The following is a 23,308-nucleotide window of genomic DNA, read 5'->3' on the forward strand; positions in this document are numbered from 1 at the left end:
CTTTTTCCCCTTCCTCTGCCCCGGGGCAGATATGAGTGGCCTTTTGCCCGCTTGCCCTTATGGGGACGAAAGGACTGAGCCTGAAAAGACGGTATCTTTTTCTGCTGCGAGGTGACTTGGGGTAAAAAGGTGGATTTCCCAGCCGTTGCCGTGGCCACCAGGTCCGATAGACCGCCCCCAAATAACTCCTCCCCTTTATACGGCAATACTTCCATATGCCGTTTGGAATCCGCATCCCCTGACCACTGTCGCGTCCATAATCCTCTTCTGGCAGAAATGGACATCGCACTTACTCTTGATGCCAGAGTGCAAATGTCTCTCTGTGCATCTCGCATATATAGGAATGCATCCTTTAAATGCTCTATAGTCAATAATATATTGTCCCTGTCCAGGGTATCAATATTTTCAGTCAGGGAATCCGACCAAGCCACCCCAGCACTGCACATCCAGGCTGAGGCGATTGCTGGTCGCAGTATAACACCAGTATGTGTGTATATACTTTTAAGGATATTTTCCAGCCTCCTATCTGCTGGTTCCTTAAGGGCGGCCGTTTCTGGAGACGGTAACGCCACTTGTTTTGATAAGCGTGTGAGCGCCTTATCCACCCTAGGGGGTGTTTCCCAACGAGCCCTAACCTCTGGTGGGAAGGGATATAGTGCCAATAATTTTTTAGAAATTAGCAGTTTTTTGTCGGGGGTAACCCACGCTTCATCACACACTTCATTCAATTCATCTGATTCAGGAAAAACTACGGGTAGTTTTTTCACACCCCACATAATACCCCTTTTTGTGGTACTTGCAGTATCAGAGATGTGCAAAACCTCCTTCATTGCCGTGATCATGTAACGTGTGGCCCTACTGGAAAATACGTTTGTTTCTTCACCGTCGACACTGGAGTCAGTGTCTGTGTCTGGGTCCGTGTCGACCCACTGAGGTAACGGGCGTTTAATAGCCCCTGACGGTGTTTGAGACGCCTGGACAGGCACTAACTGAGCTGCCGGCTGTCTCATGTCGTCAACAGTTTTCTGTAACGTGCCGACACTGTCACGTAATTCCTTAATTACGGCCATCCATTCAGGTGTCGACTCCCTAGGGGGTGACATCACCATTATAGGCAATTGCTCCGCCTCCACATCATTTTCCTCCTCATACATGTCGACACACACGTACCGACACCCAGCACACACACAGGGAATGCTCTGATAGAGGACAGGACCCACTTAGCCCCTTGGGGAGACAGAGGGAGAGTTTGCCAGCACACACCAGAGCGCTATATATGTATAGGGACAACCTTACAATAAGTGTCTATCCCTTATAGCTGCTTATATCTGTTATTTTGCCAAATAAGTGCCCCCCTCTCTTTTTTACCCTGTTTCTGTAGTTGCAGGATGCAGGGGAGATTCTGGGAGCCTTCCTACCAGCGGAGCTGTGTGGGAAAAATGGCGCTGTGTGCTGAGGAGATAGGCCCCGCCCCCTTTACGGCGGGCTCTTCTCCCGCTTTTTTCTGGAAAACTGGCAGGGGTTAAATACATCCATATAGCCCAGGAGCTATATGTGATGTATTTTTTGCCAAATAAGGTAAATTCATTGCTTCCCAGGGCGCCCCCCCCCCAGCGCCCTGCACCCTCAGTGACCGAAGTGTGCTGAGAGCAATGGCGCACAGCTGCAGTGCTGTGCGCTACCTTATGAAGACAAGAAAGTCTTCTGCCGCCGATTTATGGACCTCTTCTTGCTTCAGCATCTGTAAGGGGGCCGGCGGCGCAGCTCCGGGACCCATCCATGGCTGGGCCTGTGATCGTCCCTCTGGAGCTAATGTCCAGTAGCCTAAGAAGCCCAATCCACTCTGCACGCAGGTGAGTTCGCTTCTTCTCCCCTTAGTCCCTCGATGCAGTGAGCCTGTTGCCAGCAGGTCTCACTGAAAATAAAAAACCTATTTAAACTTTTACTCTAAGCAGCTCAGGAGAGCCACCTAGATTGCACCCTTCTCGTTCGGGCACAAAATCTTAACTGAGGCTTGGAGGAGGGTCATAGGGGGAGGAGCCAGTGCACACCAGCTAGTCCTAAAGCTTTTACTTTGTGCCCAGTCTCCTGCGGAGCCGCTATTCCCCATGGTCCTTTCGGAGTCCCCAGCATCCACTAGGACGTTAGAGAAAAATGGATAAAGCTGAGATCTGGACCTTGATGGAGCCCAATCTCAGGCCCATATCCACACCTGCTTGCAGGAAAAGGAGAAAACATCCAACTTGAAACTCCACGCAGGAAACTTCTTGGATTCACACCAAGACACATATGTTTTCCAAATTCGATGGTAATGTTTAGACGTTACCCCCTTCCTAGCCTGTATCAGGGTAGGAATAACCTCGCTCGGAATACCCTTCCGAGCTAAGATCTGGCGCTCAACTACCATGCCGTCAAACATAGCCATGGTAAGTCTTGATAAGCGAACGTGCCCTGCAGTAGAAGATCCTCTAGAAGAGGTAGGGGCCTTGGATCTTCCAGCAGTAGATCCAGCAGATCCGCGTACCAAGCCCTCCTTGGCCAGTCCGGAGCAATGAGGATTGCCAGAACCTTTGTTCTTTTTATAAGTTGTAGAACTTTTGGAATCAGAGGAAGTGGAGGGAACACATACACTGACGTGAACACCCACGGTGTTACTAGTGCGTCCACCACCACTGCCTGTGAGTCTCTCGACTTGGAACAGTACCTCCGCAGCTTCTTGTTGAGGCGGGAGGCCATCATGTCTATGTGAGGAACCCCCCACCAACCGGTTACCTCCTCGAACACCTCCGGGTGTAGGCCCCACTCTCCTGTATGGACATCGTGTCTGCTGCCAGTTGTCTACTCCCGGAATGAAGATTGCGGACATCGCTACCGCGTGCCTTTCTGCCCAGAGGAGGATTCTTGTCACCTCTGACATTGCAGCCCTGCTCTTCGTTCCGCCTTGTCGGTTTATGTAGGCCACTGTGGTCACGTTGTCCGACTGCACCTGAACAGCCCGACCCTGCAGAAGGTGTGCTGCTTGAAGAAGGCCATTGTATACGGCTCTTAGCTCCAGGATGTTTATCGGGAGAAGGGATTCTTGACTTAACCACCTTCCTTGGAAGATTTCCCCCTGAGCGACTGCTCCCTAACCTCTTAGATTTGCATCCATGGTTAGAAAGATCCAGTCCTGAACTCCGAACCTTCGGCCCTCCAGAAGGTGTGGTAGTTGAAGCCACCAGAGGAGCGAAATCCTGGCTTTCTGCGACAGACGTATCCTCTGGTGCATATGTAGGTGAGATCCCGACTACTGGTCTAAGAGATCCAGCTGAAAGGATCGGCAGAACTTTGTTGTATCTACTGGACACTGGAACGGAACTGGAACGTGAGCTTTAATGTGCTGGGGACGCCGGGTCTTATAATATCATGCCTTGTTTGTCTACTTATTAAGGTGGACAATCCTTTATGGTGAGATTCCGGTGTTCATTCTTTTGTATGTGATTTATTTGAATAAAAAAACGGTATTATACTATACCTGTTTCTTCTTTTTATAACATTGGAAAACATGAGAGATGCATACCAGAGAAGAATAGAGGATGAAATGGAGTTCCATTAAGGATGGGCCTTCTCCCATTCATGCGTTAAGTGTCTACAATTACAGTAGACAATTTCTCATGGTACGAATCCCACTTGTATTGTCATTAAAAGAAATTTTTTATTCTAATAATATCACACGATTGTTTTTTCATTTGTATCATTTTATGTGTTGGAGGATTGTAAAAGGTCTGAAATTGAAGGTCGTCTACCTCCCGATAAGGAACGCAGTTCCTAACGTAGATCCATCAGCGCCTGTGGACAGTTTGGTGATATCTCTGTTTTTTGTGGAATATTGTTTTGGTGTGGGGTGACACGCTTTTATCACCGAATAATTCATGTTGGGCAGCTATTATCCTGCGCACCAATTATCTTCAGCTCATTTTCTTGTACAGGTAGAGAAGGGTTGGGTGACCGGTAGTTGGGATCCCGGCGGTCAGCATACCGACGCCAGAATGCCAGACAGTACAATGAAGCCCCTTGCCGGTTCGCATCACTCGCCACACTGTGGGCTCGGTGGCTCTATTCCCACTCTATGGGTGTCGTGGAAACCCACGAGTTGGAATAACCCTGGGCCCCAAGCCGGCATTCTGGTAGTCAGGCTTGGGGCCAGGGTTGACTACATCCCGTAGAGAAGGTACCTCCATACAAGGACATACTACACCATACTATACAGTCCAGCCATATACTTTGCCCAATAAGGTAGTGCAGGCCTTGCTTCCTCCACCAGTAGCAATAACAGACTTGATCATCTCAGAGGAGCTATTTTACCCTGCAGGAGGTGGCATTGTTGGGCTTTTTATTTTTTTCTTGCTTTTGTGCATGTGTAAGCGGACAGGGTTGATGAATGGAGCTGCGCGGCTGGGGAGAAGATGCAGATAGGAGAGCAGCCATGCAAAAAGTAAGAAGAAGGTTTGGAGGGTGGAGGGAGCACAATCACTGAAGTAATATAGAGAGGAGGGAGCACAAATCAATAATGCCTAATAAAAGGAGTGTGCACAGACTCTATAAAGCTATATAAGAGGAAGGGACACAATCATATACTATATAATGGAGAAGACAAAATGAAGCCTAAATCACAAAACCTATAACACTATCTAAAAAGAAACTTTAACATAGTTTTCCATTTGTGATATACAGTACGAGCATGCAGGACTGTAAATGTGGTTTAATGGTGTCCGGTGCCTACGTTTCTGCATAGGTGCCTATTTTATGGTAAGCACATGGCGGAGTCTGGGGAAGAGGGGGGGGGGGTTAACAGAAAGTACGGTTTCAGAAGGTGACGGTTTGATGGAGAGTGTTTCTTGATAAATCTGGTATAGAAGCAGGGGTATACCTCTACTAGTCACCTATACCCCTTTCAGACATAAGCCTAAAACCTGTACTTTGCATGTGAGCGTCCATCAAACCAGGTTTGGCGTATGCCTGAAAGATCCGACCCAGGTTGACAGTCCCAGGTCCAGGACCCTGGTCACTAGCAGGGTGTTTTCCCAGGATTGCAACCTGGGTCCATGTCCAGGCTTAAGTCTGAAAGGTGTGACCCGGGTGTGAAAGGGGTAACTCCGGCTTCAGCCCGTGCACTGTGTCCTGGGTCAGAGACGGGTTGAAGCCTGGGTTTGATGTCTGAAAGGGGTATGAATGGAAAAACAAGATTGCCCTTTGCAGCACAGGATGAGGTAGAGGAGGTGGCCGAAATGGTTGTGGTGCATTATGGGGGCATTTACTGGCTGACTCACAGCTCTCTCTTCCCCACAGACTTCTGCTTAGGGGTGATGGAAATCCAACTGCGTCCATGCACTGTCAGTAGGATGCATTTGTGCACCTATCGATCAATGCACATTTATAGGCGCACGTAGAGTAACGTAATGTGACAGAAGAGGAGTTACTGAACCAAGCAGTGTTCTAGGAGAAAGACATACAAGTACAAGTGGTCACAGAGTGGTAGAAGGGTGTACTTTGTAGTGACTTTTATACCGATCTCAGCAAGTGCATTTCCCCATATGGCATCCAGTCACATGGGGTGCTTCCAAACACAGGGAGACTGGTGCCACAGCCGTGCGAGTGAAGAAGCCATGCCGCCCTGAATACATGTGTTTGATAATATTGGGTAATCATCTAAGCATCTCTGCTTACACAACAACTAGCAATGCACACTACCATAATTACTGCACATGATGGCACATTGTCAGTACGACTAAGGGAAACAAAGGACTTCTCCCTTACCAAGAATAAAATTGTACTGTGCCAGCTGTGCGTTCCTGATCTTCTTATTGAGAGTGGAGCCTTGATCCAGATCTACATCAGCCATGAACCCAGCGTGGTGGAACTGCTCCTTGACCTGCAATGTAAAGAACAAGAGATTTCCTATTGCAGAAGAAAAATGGAGGGATGAAAGCTATTCTGAGTAGCTGCCTGGCAGTACAGGCCAGGAATTCGGACATGATTATACAGCATCCTACAGGACCATGGAAAGCAACGACCCCACCGCCTGGTCTCATACACAGTCACTCCCCAGTGTGAGGTCAGGCAAGGTCAGTGGGACAGAAGAGACAACTCTCCTAATACGGAACAAGTCTGCACTGTGTACTGTGCCTGGCCGGTAAAAGCAGAGATGGAAGAGAGCGCAGGACTATGGGGGAGATTTATCAAAGCTTACAGAGAGAGATAACGTATAAGCCAATCCGCTCCTGTCATTTATCAAATACAGCCTGTAACATGGCAGTTCGAAGCTGATTGGTTAGTACATTATCTCCACTTTGATAAATCTGCCCCTACAGGTTTTCAGGATTTCTTTAATCATGTACAGGTGAGTTAATTCATTTTGCTGGGCCAGTAATTATACCATTTATACCAGTAATTATACCATTTATTTACATAGCAACATATGCAGCCCTGCACCACAGGCAAAGCTTACACACCATCACCTCCAGGTATACACAGATAAAGAGAAGCCTTCATTATCTGATTTCAGAATTACATCTACAAACGTGTCCTCACACACATAGAAATATACGTTATGGTAAGAACTTACCGTTGATAACGGTATTTCTCCTAAGTCCACAGGTTCCACAGGATAACAATGGGATATGATGGAGCGACAGCGGATTTGCACCAATCTGTCATAGCTTTCCAGCCTCCCAGCATGCAACGGGCCCGTCCATATATCCCCGCCCCATTGCTCAGGCAAATCAGTTGTATTCCAAAGCTCAAGGCAGGAGCATCATGTAGAACCCTAATCAGGTGGGAAGAACACACATGCACACCCTTCCATACAAGAGGGAAGAGGTTAGTGAGTAAAAAGGATCCTCAAATCAGGTGTGTCAGGGTGGGATCCCTGTGGACTTAGGAGAAATACCGTTATCATCGGTAAGTTCTTACCATAATTTATATTTCTCCGGCAGGGTCCACAGGATAACAATGGGATTTCCCAAAGCTGTTTAGTGGTGGGGATGCTCCTGGTGCCCAGGAGAATCCTTCGCCCGAATTCAGCATCATGAGAGGCAAAGGTAACCAAGGCATAATGTCTTAATGAATGTGTAAATGGAAGACCATATGGCTGCCTTACATACCTGTTCTGTTTAAGCACCACATTGTGCTGCCCATGAAGGACCTACCTTACGAGTAGAGTGAACAGATACATTAGCCGGAACAGGGAGATCAGCTTGAGAATATGCTTAGTCATCCAAAGTCATCTTGCCAGTGTCTGCTTACCAGCAGGCAATCCTCTCTTGTGAAATCCATAGAAAATAGGGAATATGCTCTTCTGATGACATTGGTACAATCCACGTAGATCCTTAATGCACGGATCACGTCCAGCAATGCATCTCCCGCAGAAAAAGCCCCTGAACCTAAAAGGCTGTGACAATTTTTCTTTGTTAAGGTGGAACTTAGTCATCACCTTCGTAAGATACCCAGATCTAGTTCTGAGAACTACTTTATCTAAACAATCACAAATGGGGAACAATATGACATTATCCCTAAGTTTGATATTCTTCTAGATGATGCCCTAGTCAGTAGAAAAGACACTTTAGCTGTCAACCATTTATGATCGATATTATTAAGTGGTTCAAATGGGGCAACTTGAAGGGTTTTCAGGACTAAACAAGTCCCACGACACTGTAGGAGAAACAACCAAAGGTTGAATGTGCAGCATAGCCTGGAAAAAAGTACGCACATACTGTAAGTTTGTCATTTACTTTTGGACCTCTACAGTCGATGCCGACCCTTGCTTTCTCAAGGAAGCCATCCCTTCCTGCCTGAAGGAATGTTAAGACCCTGGAAACTGTGAAAATTTTTTAGGGTCCCATTCAACTACAGTACCTGGTATTCGTAGAGGTTTCCCATCCAAGTACTCACCAGGCCCAACACTGCATAGCTTCCAAGATCTGGTAAGATTGAGCAGATTGTGGTGTGGCTGAAGATTTTCATTCACTGCACCAATGAATATAGGCTTGTCATATCTGGTGATAAATGCGAGCTAAGGAAGGTTTCCTTGCTCTAAACACTGTTTGAAAGTATCCTCTTGACCTCAGGATAGAGGTTTCAATGGCCACGCAGTCAAACACAGTCAATCCACATGTCTGTGATAACCAGGACCCTGCGTTAGTAGTTCTGAACGTTGAGGGAGCAGAAGTAGAGCATACATTGCCATTCTCTACTGGTCTTCCTGTTTAAACTTTCTCACCACCCTGGGTGATAGGGTAATTAGTGGAAAAGACATCCGCCAGATGAAGGTCCTATCTCACTGATAAGGCATCCACAACAATCGCCCTGGGATCCTTTGTTCTTGACCCGTATGTGAGCACTTAGTTGTTCAACCAAGATGCTATGAGATATATCTCTAGAAAGCACCTCTTGTTTACTAGAGTCCGTAAGATCTCTGGGTGTAGAGCCCATTCACTTCCCTGAATGGTGTATCGACTTGAGGAAGTCCGTTTCCTCCTTTAGGATTCCCGGAAATGGCGGACAAGGTTGGATGATGAAGTCCTGCCCACTTAGATATGCGACTTAACTTCATCAGTTTTCGGCTGAGAGTTCCTCCCTGATGTTGAGGTACACTACTGCCGTTGCATTGTCCGAGAGGAAGTGGACTGGTTTTCACTGAAGACTGTCCCGTGCCTATACCGGTTTTCAAACTTTATCGGTAGACAGCTCTTTGGGAACACAATCTTCCTGATACTGATCCTAGTGTCAGAATCTTCCCAATCTGATATCAAAAAGGATTTCCCTTTGTCCAGCTGGGATGTCTAAAACCACCAGGCTAACGACCTTCTTACTTTTATCGTAAGTACCATAGTCCGTCTTTATGGTCTGATGCAATCCATTAATACTTACAACACCTTGTATTCCCAGCTGGTCCCTCCAGGTACCAACCAGGCCCACACTGCTGATCTTCCATGATCCAATGAAATCTGGGCATATCCAGTGTGGTGTGACTGTAGATTCTACTTGGTAAGAATCAGATGCTGCAGAGACCTAGAGTGGAATTGTGCATACTCCCTCCTGGCGATGCAGATACCATCAAACCAATCACCCGCATTGCTGCGTGAATGGATACCGTTAGACTGTATGGAGAGTCCTGATCCTATAGTGAACCCTGGATATCTTGTTGAGAGGTAAAAAATTACTCTCTGCAGACCTGATCCAGTACAGCCCCCAAGTGCGTCACCCGATGTGACGAAACTGGAGACGATTTTCCCCAAGTTATGAGTCACTTGCCCCTGCAAACACGTTATTGCTGTTGCCGATAAAAAAAAAGAGCAATCTCTGTGACTGTGCCAGGAAAAAAATCATTTAGGTATGGGAAAAACCTTAACCCCTGCTGGCGGAGCTTAGGTGTTATTGCCCCCATATTCCTGGTAAATACTCCGGGGACTGTGGCTAACACAAAGGGTAAGGCCTATAACTGAAAATGCTGTTTGGAGGATAGCTGTCACGATCCGGGTATCTGGACGCCATTACCTGCCGTTTAGGTGTCTTCTGAGACTGGCCCAGCGTTCCAAATCCAGATCTCATCTGTGTCAACACTCTGCACATCCCTCCTGTCATTCTGAGACACTACCACAGCGGCGCCATGTTTGAATCCAACATGGCGTCTCCCGTCCTCCGCTACTGTGTTATTGCTGCAGGTTCTCAGAATCATGTATCATGCCTGCCGCGGCCTCTGCTGCCCTCCAAGTGTCTCAGCATATAACAGTCATCTGGCGTCTCCTGTCCTCCGTGGCCGGCGCCGCCATTATCATTATGTTTGCACATTTCATTTCAAACCAGTTTTCCCTCCAGGTTCCAGCATGGGCGCAGCCATGTTGGATTTGATCACATGCTCCAATTCCTCCAATCCACCATCTCTGGAATCTGCATAATTGCCCAGCCAATGCCTGCATAGCAGCAGGTATAAGTATCCTGTGTCTGGGCCAGATAGATGTCAGTGCTTTGAATGTCATACCTTGTTCCAGTCTCTCTCTCCTGTGGTTTGTTTCTCCAGGTTCCAGCTCCTGTCTCCAGCATCCACAAAGAGACCCGCACCTGCTTTCCATCCTGCGGTGCAGCCTGACTCTGCAATCCTCTGTGACTGCTTCAGCTTTCAGCTACAGGTTGAGTATCCCATATCCAAATATCCGAAATACGGAATATTCCGAAATACGGACTTTTTTGAGTGAGAGTGAGATAGTGAAAATTTTGTTTTCTGATGGCTCAATGTACACAAACTTTGTTTAATACACACAGTTATTAAAAATATTGTATTAAATGACCTTCAGGCTGTGTGTATAAGGTGTATATGAAACATAAATGAATTGTGTGAATGTAGACACAGTTTGTTTAATGCACGAAGTTATAAAAAAATATTGGCTAAAATGACCTTCAGGCTGTGTGTATAAGGTGTATATGTATCATAAATGCATTCTGTGCTTAGATTTAGGTCCCATCACCATGATATCTCATTATGGTATGCAATTATTCCAAAATACGGAAAATTCTGATATCCAAAATACCTCTGGTCCCAAGCATTTTGGATAAGGGATACTCAACCTGTATTACTTCGTTTGCTTCCAGCTTCCAAGCTTTCAGCTATTAACCCATCTGTTTCCAGCAACCTGCTTCCAACAGAATTCAACCTCCTTAAAGAGCCGGTGTTCTCCCAGCGGATTTCTACTTACCAGCAGTATCCACTACCACCGGTAACCACTCTTCATTTTATCTGTTTCCACGCACCCTAGCATCTTTCAGTTTTAACTCCGTGTCTCCACCATCTGGCTGGTTCCGTCCAGTGACTCCTACAGTGCATTCCAGTTACCAGCATCATCTCATACACCTACTGGCGTGTTCCTCGGTTGTCTCCACTACTACAGCCTGGCCTGGTAAGGTTATTCTACCCAAGGACTATAACATCCGTTCTGCAACCTACCAGTGCCCTGTTATACCTTGTTATGGTTTAGTGATCCAGGAACTGTATTATCTGCCACTGCTAATACTGACTGTGAACGCTGTTGTGATTATACGGAGTCTGTTTAATAAACTTTCTTTTGACTTTTAACCTGCTTGTCATGGTCACACCTTCGGGTTTCCTTCCACACTTACATGTCCAGGGGTCTGATTAAACCATCTAAGTTTAACTTCATTCCAGCCCCTACAACTGAGGCTTCCTTCCGTCAGCCTAAACCCTCAGTTGTGACAATAGCAAACCTTGGATAACACTGATGGACAGTGGTATAGGAACATGTAGGTAAGAATCCTGTAAATCCAGGGATACCATAAAAGCCCTGGCTCCACACATAAGGAACGTGATGATTCCACGTTTCCAAATGTATTTGTTCAGCATTTTAGGATTGAGCATGGGCTGAAATTACCCATTTGGCTTCCGACTAAAATCAGGTTGAAGTAAAAGCTTGTCCTTGTTTGCCAGAGGAACTGGAATGACTATTAATGACAGAAGCAAATTTCTGACCTGCTTCTTGCAAAGCCACGCCTTCATCTATAGCCGAGACAGGCTGTTTTGAAGGCGAAAGCATAACTAGAGATACCGTGCCAGATCTGTGTGACCTGAAGAAGTCATCCCCCAAATCTGGGGTCCCCCAGGCGGAGCCAACACCATCAGCTGATGGTTTCATTTTTCGACAGCACCTGGTATTCCCCAATGGTCTCCCATGCGAGTACTAACCTGGCCCAACACTGTAGATCTTCTGGCAGCACAATGCTTTCCTAGTTTCCAATCACACGGACGTGGGATTCAAACCTGTGACAGGCTTCCATTGATAGTATAAGACCAACACGACCTGTTAGATACCACTAAAGTGACGAAATACAGAACTTTTAGGTTTGAACTGTATGTGGAAGGAACCTGACCTTCTTGGAGTCTGCTTCTGACTACAGAATATCTATCAATTCTTACCAAAAAGAATATTTTCAGAAAAAGACAATGATTCCACCTACAGCACCTGGTATTCGCAGAGGTTTGCCATCCAAGTACTCACCAGGCCCCACACTGCATAGCTTCCAAGATCTGGTGAGATTGGGCATATCCAGTGTGGTGTGGCTGTAGATCTTCCACATACCCAGCTAAACTGCTCTATGAGCAGGTATAGTTAGGACTGATGCCCTGGAATAAATATTTTGCTCATATCCAATGCTTCCAGGAACATTGCCGTTTTTTATATGAGCCATATGAGATTCTTGTCTACTGAAAAATCTCCTTCCATTGCATCAGCCCAGCAACCACTGCCTTTGTCATTCAAGCCGAAGCCAAGACTTGGCCTCATGACAGCTCTAGCCAGGAAAAATTGAAAGCAAAGCTAATGTAGATTATTCGTATCTACTTTAGGAGTCATCTCCCCTTTTTTAAACAATCCCCAGCTGGAAGCAAATCATTGGAATTCCATTTCTTAGGAAATCTAACTTCTTACTGGGCGTAGCACAAGCCTCTTCCATGATTTCCGTCAGCTGTTTGACCCTGAAAACTCAAGTTTTGGGATGTTTAAACTAGTGATGAGCGGATTCGGTTTTACTCGGTTTTACTCGGTTCTCAAAACCGAATCTTATTGGCTCACTGATGTCACGTGTTTTGGATAGCCAATAAGATTCGGTTTTGAGAACCGAGAAAAACCGAGTAAAACCGAATCCGCTCATCACTAGTTTAAACACAGGTGCCTAAGTTTTTAACACAGGCTCTGCTGTATTCTCTAAGGTAGGGGTGGGCAAAATACGGCCCGCGGGCCGGATGCGGCCCGCAAACCGATCCTGTCCGGCCCACTGCCTCCCACCAGCCAGCAATGACAAGCGGCCCGAACGGCTGAGCTGCTTGTCATTGCTCTGAGCTGCAGTACCTCCAAGCTGCCAGCGGCGCCTCTCTCCCCTGCTGCTGCGTTGTAGCAGCCTCCTCCCTCCTCCAGAGTCCCCAGTGACAACGACTGTGTTCAGCAGAAAAGGGGCGGATCTACGTGCCGAGGAGGGGGCGGGGCTACACGGGACCTCAGGGGGCGGAGATACACGGGACAAGAGCCAGACTGCTGCAGATCCATCCTTCCTGCCACTGCCAGCCAGCCAGATCAGTAAAGTTAATGAGAAAAGTGAGTGAGAGAAAGAAAGGTGTGTGTGTGTGTGTGTGTGTGTGTGTGCGGGCAGTGGCGTCAGTCTGTTTTTAGGTTTGGGGGAGAGATCTTTAGCTCTCGCTGTACCAACCCCTCCTGTCTTCTGTCACCATGTCACCCCCGTGTTCTGTCACGTGTAACCCCCCCATGTTCTGTCACTGCACCCCCCCATGTTCTGTCACCGTGTCACCCCCCCCCCGTGTTCTGTCACTGTGTCACACCCCCCGTGTTCTGTCACCGTGTCACCCCCACCGTGTTCTGTCACCGCGTCACATCCACCGTGTTCTGTCACCGTGTCACACACCCCGTGTTCTGTCACCCCCACCGTGTTCTGTCACCGTGTCACATCCACCGTGTTCTGTCACCGTGTTACACACCCCGTGTTCTGTCACCCCCACCGTGTCACACACCCCGTGTTCTGTCACCGTCACCCCCCTCCCCGGGTTCTGTCACCGTGTCACACCTTTCCCCAGGGGCCATAAGACACTGGATAATTTGCTTGCTGCACAATAATTATCCTAAATAAAATGTTAATGTGTAAAAGGGGCTCTACCTGCTGTAATGTGTAAAAGGGGCTCTACCTTTCATACCGTGTAAAAGGGGCTCTATCTGGTGTAATGTGTGTAAGTGGCGCTGTGTGGTGCAATTTGAATAATGGAGACTATTGTGCAGCCTAATATGAATCTGTATTATTTTTTGCCCACACCTCTTCTACATGAAGCACGTCCCTATATTTTTGGCAAGAGGGGGGAGCTGCTATTTTGTATGTGGCCCTCGGATACTGACAGGAAATGTCAAGTGGCCCCTCAGCTGAAATAATTGCCCACCCCTGCTCTAAGGTAAGATGGCTTTATTGCTTTAATTAACTCCACTATATTCAAGAACGGAGACCTACCTCTTTTTCATATGATGAAGTAGAATAAATTGGGCTTTCATCTTCTGATGAATCTAAACAATGTGTAGCCTGTAAGGGTGAAGGTTTACTTACCACTGGTTCTGTGAAGCTGCTGCTGTATGTAAGGGCTAATAGTGTAACCCTTTCCCTGGTACAGGATTTTGGGGGATTATCCATTTAACTTTTTGGATAAAGCCTGTGCCAAGATAGCCCATGGTGGATACACACGTACCTATATCCGCCTTGTATCCTTGCTGAGCTAAAACATTATGCATACAAGCCATCCTGAACCAGATCATAAGAGGATAATACAGCTTCAAACATGGTATGAGTGTCCTAATGTGTCCTAATACATGTTAAATAATCAGCACTTCTACAGTGTACTACACAATTTTGTGACTGTATCACTTTAACTTCTTTTCTTTAAAATATCCATCCAACCCTACTCATGCACTAGCATTGAGGATCTGCAAAACAAACTGATAAACATATAGTAAAGTCAGCATCATACTAGCAGACAGTCACATGTTATACATTAGTATAATAAGCAATATGAGCACATCATCAACTACAATAATACTTTAAGTATGTATGAGAACACATTTACTGAATCATGTTTAACATATCTTATGTATTCAGACGCAATGCGACAGAAACAATAATGGTATACAGACTCATATGCAATAGGCACTTATCTAACTATTCGTACTCAAAAGGTAGATAGAGATTTAGTGCTGTATAGCCCGTACTCAGAGTGGGATACAGGGAGACTCACTCCGCTTCCAGGATCGATGAATACGTTAGCAAACGCTGAGTGGATCCAGACGCTACTAGTGTACACTGTCGCTTCATGAACCTATAGTGAACACAGACGCTTCGTGAACACAGACGCTTCGTGAACACAGACGCACCGGTCACACAGCCGCCTAAGCTGCGTCCGGGTCCCCTCGTGGTAGCGTCTGAGACGGAAGCGAGGAAACCGTTCATGGCGGGAGATTCGGCAGAAACTGGTCATGAATGGGGGAAAGGGCCACCAGGAGAGCGTCTGCTGACATAAACCCTAGAGATCGCGGCCTCATGCTATTCCTGGTGCCTGTGATCCCTAAGGCCTACCGCTGGTGCACCCGCGATGGCAGCTGCGTCAGCGACTGTTTGGTAGTCTCCTCCCAATACAGTGCGGCTGTGTTCGTATTCCATATACTAAGCGGAATCGATGCCTTACCTTCTCCCCGTGCTCCGGCCACAGCCTGATAACGTTTGCTGGACCTGCTAGTATATCCGACACAGACGCCCGCAGAAACAGCACTGCACTCGTGGGTAAGCGTTGTCGTGACCCGGCGGAGAGTTGTTGGAGCGACTCTTTCTAAGCGTATAAGACGCTGTTTAGAAAGATCACTCAAAAAAAACTAGTAAGACTATAAAAATAACATAAGAAAGCTTAGGGCTGCTTAGAAAACCAGCAGCACTCTGACCATGGTCCGGCTCCTGCCGCACCAAACAAAAAACTGATTTGCCTGAGCAGGGGGCGAGGATATATGGACGGGCCCGTTGCATGCTGGGAAGCCGGAAAGCTTTGACTGATTGGTGCAAATCCGCTGTCGCCCCATCATATCCCATTGCTATCCTGTGGACCCTGCCGGAGAAAAAGCATATACAAAATTCCTTAAGATCATCAGGCAAAATATAAATATATATATATATATATATATATATATGTATATGTATGTATGTATGTATGTATGTATGTATGTATGTATGTATGAGCAAGGTACCTGGTTTTTAAGAAATACGCACCACAATGTATTAATTGCTCTATTTCTTATCCTACTGTTTGGATACATCTCTTACCATTTGGGCCGAGAAAATGGTCCGAAGACTCAGCTCTTACATGACAAACTTTATTTTTCTTGTCCTTGTGTTCACATGTGTAGCACTAAGTGCACAAATTTCACTTTGACCAGCGCCTATAACGTGCTTAATTTATTGTTTTCATCTCCAATTTTGTGTAATTTACCACTACACGTTGTCGTCGCCTGGCTGCCACCCAGAAAATTGGGGAGTGCCCATTACTCACGCTTGTGTCTAATATATATTTTACGGAGGAACTATTAGTGTGTGTGTGTGTGTGTGTGTGTGTGTATATACATATATGTGTATAAAGCTGTGTTAATTGATTGGCACTCCTGTAAATGGTTAATGCCCGGATGCCCTCCTTGATTTGTATACCACTGGAATTGGCTTACTTGTATGTGCGGCATGCACCATGCTAATACAAGAAACGCAGGCGGCACTCCACTGATTTTTTTTTTTTTTTAAACGTGTATTAATTAAGCAACATAGGGCCCAACATTTAAATACTGTGCAGGGTGTTTTTTTTTCAAGGACAGGAGCTTTGTTCTCACAGTACCTGCCCTTGAAAAAAAACACCCCGCGCGGTGTTGAAACGTTGGACCTTATATTACTTTATTAATACACTTTTTATTTTGAAAAAAGTCTGTGGTGTGCCGCCTGCGTTTTCTTGTATCAGCATGGTGCATGCCGCACATACAAGTAAATCAATTCCAGTGGATATATATATATATATATATATATATATATATATACATACATACATATACACATTAAGCCAGGGTGTGTCATATATGTGCATGAAACAGCTTGGGCATATAATGTATGTACTCCAGTTCTGGTTAACCCAAGTCACAAGTTAATAGAGCTATAACTGAATTTAGGAGAACAACCTGCTTTCTTAAGTGATTTCCTGGCTACACAGAATTATACACATTGCGGTTATTGGAGGGACTAGTGCTGCTCTCTGTGGGCCTTACAGCACACGTAGCTAGGGAAATACAGACGCATTCTGCACATTAGCTATATACAACCCAGGAACATGGATGTTTCTCTGGGAAAAGCGAAGATTTGAAATAAAAGAAGACATTGCTTGTGTTGACCTGTTGAGCATATTCGTCACATGTCGGCCCCACGGGCACAACCATCACTTGCAGAGGAGAAAGCCAGAGAGGCCTGTGGGAAGGAAACACAGGAAATGGGCAGCGGTGAATGGATGCATTAAGAGGAATAATTATCACACTGTAGTCACACAGCACACATGGGAGAGATGTACCAAGTCCTGGAGAGTGATAAAGTGGCAAGAGATATAGGGGGTAATTCTGAGTTGATCGCAGCAGGAACTTTGTTAGCAGTTGGGCAAAACCATGTGCACTGCAGGGGGGGGGGGGCAGATATAACATGTGCAGAGAGAGTTAGATCTGGGTGGGGTGTGTTTAATCTGCAATCTAAATTGCAGTGTAAAAATTAGGCAGCCAGTATTTACCCTGCACAGAAACAAAATAACCCACCCAAATCTAACTCTCTCTGCACATGTTACATCTGCCTCCCCTGCAGTGCACATGGTTTTGCCCAACTGCTAACAAAGTTCCTGCTGCGATCAACTCAGAATTACCCCCATAGTACCAGCCAATCAGGTATAACACACTGTTCAAAGTATTACTTCCCCCACTTCCCTAGTCAAATCTGATGAAGGCCAAAAAAGGCGGAGACTACAGTCATTTGAGCTGCGCTGACATCACTGGCCCCGCCCCTGTACACAAGTCAACAAATCTGAGCAGTGCAGTTCAGCAAAGCAAGTTTGCAAGACTATCAGCCACTGCTTGTTCAGAGAAGTATCTGTTTATAATGCTAGAGGATCTACCAATCCGATAAAAGCTCCAACAGAGCGATTATGGGATTGGTGTGCACCCGTACACACTAAGCAATGTCTAGCTCAGTGTATTTTCTTCAGATCTCCTCAATGTGATTGGGAGGTTGGGAATGAGATAGCGTGTGCAGCATGTAAACCTCCTGATCTGACCGTTGCAGGAGCGTTTGTAGTAGTTTATCAGCTAACGCTGCTGTATATACGCTATAATATCGGGCCAATAATTGGCTGATCAGCCTGATAATTGCGTAGTGTGCACCCAGCTGTAGTCCACTTGCCACATAGGGGAAGAGTGCATGATGGATATATTTATTATAATTTATTTATTAACAGTTTCTTATATAGCGCAGCAAATTTCGTTGCGCTTTACAATTGGATATATTTAGTAAACTATAAAACATTTTAAGTACATTAATAAATACCACAATATAAGTATCTGATGAATATTAAATGTCAAATACTGGCTTTGTTGTTTAATATTATCAATTGACTCACTGATGTGCAATAAATCGCAGAACATACAGATCGATAAGGTGTATAACAAATAAATAATTTTTTTTGATATGGAATAACCCATTCATCAGACTGGCCAATAACTGCACAGGCTGCTCACTAACTGCCCAATACCTGCACAGGCTGCCCAATAACTGCACAGGCTGCCCAATACCTGCACACCCTGCCCAATACCTGCACAGGCTGCCCAATAACTGCACAGGCTGCCCAATACCTGCACAGGCTGCTCACTAACTGCCCAATACCTGCACACCTTGCCCAATACCTACCCGCACAGGCTGCCCAATACCTACCCGCACAGGCTGCCCACTACCTACCCGCACACCCTGCCCAATACCTGCACAGGCTGCCCAATAACTGCACAGGCTGCTCACTAACTGCCCAATACCTGCACACCCTGCCCAATACCTGCACAGGCTGCCCAATACCTGCCCAATACCTGCACACCCTGCCCAATACCTGCACACCCTGCCCAATACCTGCACAGGCTGCCCAATAACTGCACAGGCTGCTTACTAACTGCCCAATACCTGCACAGGCTGCCCAATACCTGCACAGGCTGCTTACTAACTGCCCAATACCTGCACAGGCTGCCCAATACCTGCACAGGCTGCTTACTAACTGCCCAATACCTGCACAGGCTGCCCAATAACTGCACACGCTGCCCAATAACTGCACAACCTGCCCAATACCTGCACACCCTGCCCAATACCTGCACAGGCTGCTTACTAACTGCCCAATACCTCCACAGGCTGCTTAATAACTGCACACGCTGCCCAATAACTGCACACCCTGCCCAATACCTGCACACCCTGCCCAATACCTGCACAGGCTGCTCACTAACTGCCCAATACCTGCACAGGCTGCCCAATAACTGCACACCCTGCCCAATACCTACCCGCACAGGCTGCCCAATACCTGCACACCCTGCCCAATACCTACCCGCACAGGCTGCCCAATACCTACCCGCACAGGCTGCCCAATACCTGCACACCCTGCCCAATACCTACCCGCACAGGCTGCCCAATACCTACCCGCACAGGCTGCCCAATACCTACCCGCACAGGCTGCCCAATACCTACCCGCACAGGCTGCCCAATACCTACCCGCACAGGCTGCCCAATACCTACCCGCACAGGCTGCCCAATACCTGCACACCTTGCCCAATACCTGCACACCTTGCCCAATACCTGCACAGGCTGCCCAATACCTGCACACCTTGCCCAATACCTACCCGCACAGACTGCCCAATAACTACCTGCACACACTGCACAGGCTGCCCAATACCTGCACACCTTGCCCAATACCTACCCGCACAGGCTGCCCAATACCTACCCGCACAGGCTGCCCAATACCTACCCGCACCGGCTGCCCAATACCTACCCGCACAAGCTGCCCAATACCTACCCGCATCGGCTGCCCAATAACTGCACACCCTGCCCAATAACTGCACACCCTGCCCAATAACTGCACACGCTGCCCAATACCTGCACACCCTGCCCAATACCTACCCGCACACCCTGCCCAATACCTACCCGCACAGGCTGCCCAATACCTACCCGCACAGGCTGCCCAATACCTACCCGCACAGGCTGCCCAATAACTGCACACCCTGCCCAATAACTGCACAGGCTGCCCAATACCTACCCGCACAGGCTGCCCAATACCTACCCGCACAGGCTGCCCAATACCTACCCGCACAGGCTGCCCAATACCTACCCGCACAGGCTGCCCAATACCTACCCGCACAGGCTGCCCAATACCTACCCGCACAGCCTGCCCAATAACTGCACACCCTGCCCAATACCTGCACAGGCTGCCCAATACCTACCCGCACAGGCTGCCCAATACCTACCCGCACAGGCTGCCCAATACCTACCCGCACAGGCTGCCCAATACCTACCCGCACAGGCTGCCCAATACCTACCCGCACAGGCTGTCCAATACCTACCCGCACAGGCTGTCCAATACCTACCCGCACAGGCTGCCCAATACCTGCACACCCTGCCCAATACCTGCACACCCTGCCCAATAACTGCACACCCTGCCCAATACCTGCACAGGCTGCCCAATACCTACCCGCACAGGCTGCCCAATACCTACCCGCACAGGCTGCCCAATACCTACCCGCACAGGCTGCCCAATACCTACCCGCACAGGCTGCCCAATACCTACCCGCACAGGCTGCCCAATACCTACCCGCACAGGCTGTCCAATACCTACCCGCACAGGCTGCCCAATAACTACCTGCACACCCTGCCTACTAACTGCACAGGCTGCCCAATACCTGCACACCTTGCTCAATACCTGCACAGGCTGCCCAATACCTGCACACCTTGCCCAATACCTGCACAGGCTGCCCAATACCTGCACACCTTGCCCAATACCTACCTGCACAGGCTGCCCAATAACTACCTGCACACCCTGCCCACTAACTGCACAGGCTGCCCAATACCTGCACACCTTGCCCAATACCTACCCGCACAGGCTGCCCAATACCTACCCGCACAGGCTGCCCAATACCTACCCGCATCGGCTGCCCAATAACTGCACACCCTGCCCAATACCTGCACACCCTGCCCAATAACTGCACACCCTGCCCAATAACTGCACACCCTGCCCAATAACTGCACAGGCTGCTCACTAACTGCCAAATAACTGCACAGGCTGCCCAATAACTGCACACGCTGCCCAATACCTGCACACCCTGCCCAATACCTACCCGCACAGGCTGCCCAATACCTACCCGCACAGGCTGCCCAATACCTACCCGCACAGGCTGCCCAATAACTGCACACCCTGCCCAATACCTGCACACCCTGCCCAATACCTGCCCAATACCTGCACACCCTGCCCAATACCTACCCGCACAGGCTGCCCAATACCTACCCGCACAGGCTGCCCAATACCTACCCGCACAGGCTGCCCAATACCTACCCGCACAGGCTGCCCAATACCTACCCGCACAGCCTGCCCAATAACTGCACACCCTGCCCAATACCTGCACAGGCTGCCCAATACCTACCCGCACAGGCTGCCCAATACCTACCCGCACAGGCTGCCCAATACCTACCCGCACAGGCTGCCCAATACCTACCCGCACAGGCTGCCCAATACCTACCCGCACAGGCTGCCCAATACCTACCCGCACAGGCTGTCCAATACCTACCCGCACAGGCTGCCCAATACCTACCCGCACAGGCTGCCCAATAACTACCCGCACACCCTGCCCACTAACTGCACAGGTTGCCCAATACCTGCACACCTTGCTCAATACCTGCACAGGCTGCCCAATACCTGCACACCTTGCCCAATACCTGCACAGGCTGCCCAATACCTGCACACCTTGCCCAATACCTACCCGCACAGGCTGCCCAATAACTACCTGCACACCCTGCCCACTAACTGCACAGGCTGCCCAATACCTGCACACCTTGCCCAATACCTACCCGCACAGGCTGCCCAATACCTACCCGCACATGCTGCCCAATACCTACCCGCACAGGCTGCCCAATACCTACCCGCACAGGCTGCCCAATACCTACCCGCACAGGCTGCCCAATACCTACCCGCACAGGCTGCCCAATACCTACCCGCACAGGCTGCCCAATACCTACCCGCACAGCCTGCCCAATAACTGCACACCCTGCCCAATACCTGCACAGGCTGCCCAATACCTACCCGCACAGGCTGCCCAATACCTACCCGCACAGGCTGCCCAATACCTACCCGCACAGGCTGCCCAATACCTACCCGCACAGGCTGCCCAATACCTACCCGCACAGGCTGTCCAATACCTACCCGCACAGGCTGTCCAATACTTACCCGCACAGGCTGCCCAATACCTACCCGCACACCCTGCCCAATAACTGCACACCCTGCCCAATAACTGCACAGGCTGCCCAATACCTGCACAGGCTGCTCACTAACTGCCAAATAACTGCACAGGCTGCCCAATAACTGCACACGCTGCCCAATACCTGCACACCCTGCCCAATACCTACCCGCACAGGCTGCCCAATACCTACCCGCACAGGCTGCCCAATAACTGCACACCCTGCCCAATACCTGCACACCCTGCCCAATACCTGCACACCCTGCCCAATACCTGCACACCCTGCCCAATACCTGCACACCCTGCCCAATACCTGCACAGGCTGCCCAATACCTACCCGCACAGGCTGCCCAATACCTACCCGCACAGGCTGCCCAATACCTACCCGCACAGGCTGCCCAATACCTACCCGCACAGGCTGCCCAATACCTACCCGCACAGGCTGTCCAATACCTACCCGCACAGGCTGTCCAATACCTACCCGCACAGGCTGCCCAATACCTACCCGCACAGGCTGCCCAATAACTACCTGCACACCCTGCCCACTAACTGCACAGGCTGCCCAATACCTGCACACCTTGCTCAATACCTGCACAGGCTGCCCAATACCTGCACACCTTGCCCAATACCTGCACACCTTGCCCAATACCTACCTGCACAGGCTGCCCAATAACTACCTGCACACCCTGCCCACTAACTGCACAGGCTGCCCAATACCTGCACACCTTGCCCAATACCTACCCGCACATGCTGCCCAATACCTACCCGCACATGCTGCCCAATACCTACCCGCACACGCTGCCCAATACCTACCCGCACACCCTGCCCAATACCTATCCGCACACCCTGCCCAATACCTACCCGCACACCCTGCCCAATACCTACCCGCACACCCTGCCCAATAACTGCACACACCCTGCCCAATAACTGCACACACCCTGCCCAATAACTGCACACACGCTGCCCAATAACTGCACACACGCTGCCCAATAACTGCACAGGCTGCCCAATACCTGCACAGGCTGCCCAATACCTGCACAGGCTGCCCAATAACTGCACACAGGCTGCCCAATAACTGCACACAGGCTGCCCAGTAACTGCACACAGGCTGCCCAGTAACTGCACAGGCTGCCCAATAACTGCACAGGCTGCCCAATAACTGCACAGGCTGCCCAATACCTGCACACAGG

General features: G+C 48.7%; 1 protein-coding gene and 1 pseudogene across 5 annotated transcripts in view; both read right to left on the reverse strand.

The window, feature by feature from the left end:
- Positions 1–23,308, reverse strand: part of LOC135055867 (threonine--tRNA ligase 1, cytoplasmic) — a 407,014-nt gene that overhangs the window by 7,759 nt on the left and 375,947 nt on the right. For all 5 annotated transcript variants that reach the window (XM_063960452.1, XM_063960445.1, XM_063960437.1 and 2 more), the window contains 2 exons: positions 17,004–17,076; positions 5,797–5,911 (listed from right to left, as the gene is read on the reverse strand). In XM_063960452.1, coding sequence (XP_063816522.1) covers positions 5,797–5,911; positions 17,004–17,076 — 188 coding nt within the window. The remainder of the gene's footprint in view (positions 1–5,796; positions 5,912–17,003; positions 17,077–23,308) is intronic.
- Positions 11,997–12,114, reverse strand: LOC134945217 (5S ribosomal RNA; annotated as a pseudogene).

This window comes from Pseudophryne corroboree, chromosome 1 (assembly GCF_028390025.1).
Source record: "Pseudophryne corroboree isolate aPseCor3 chromosome 1, aPseCor3.hap2, whole genome shotgun sequence".
Lineage (NCBI taxonomy): Eukaryota > Metazoa > Chordata > Amphibia > Anura > Myobatrachidae > Pseudophryne > Pseudophryne corroboree.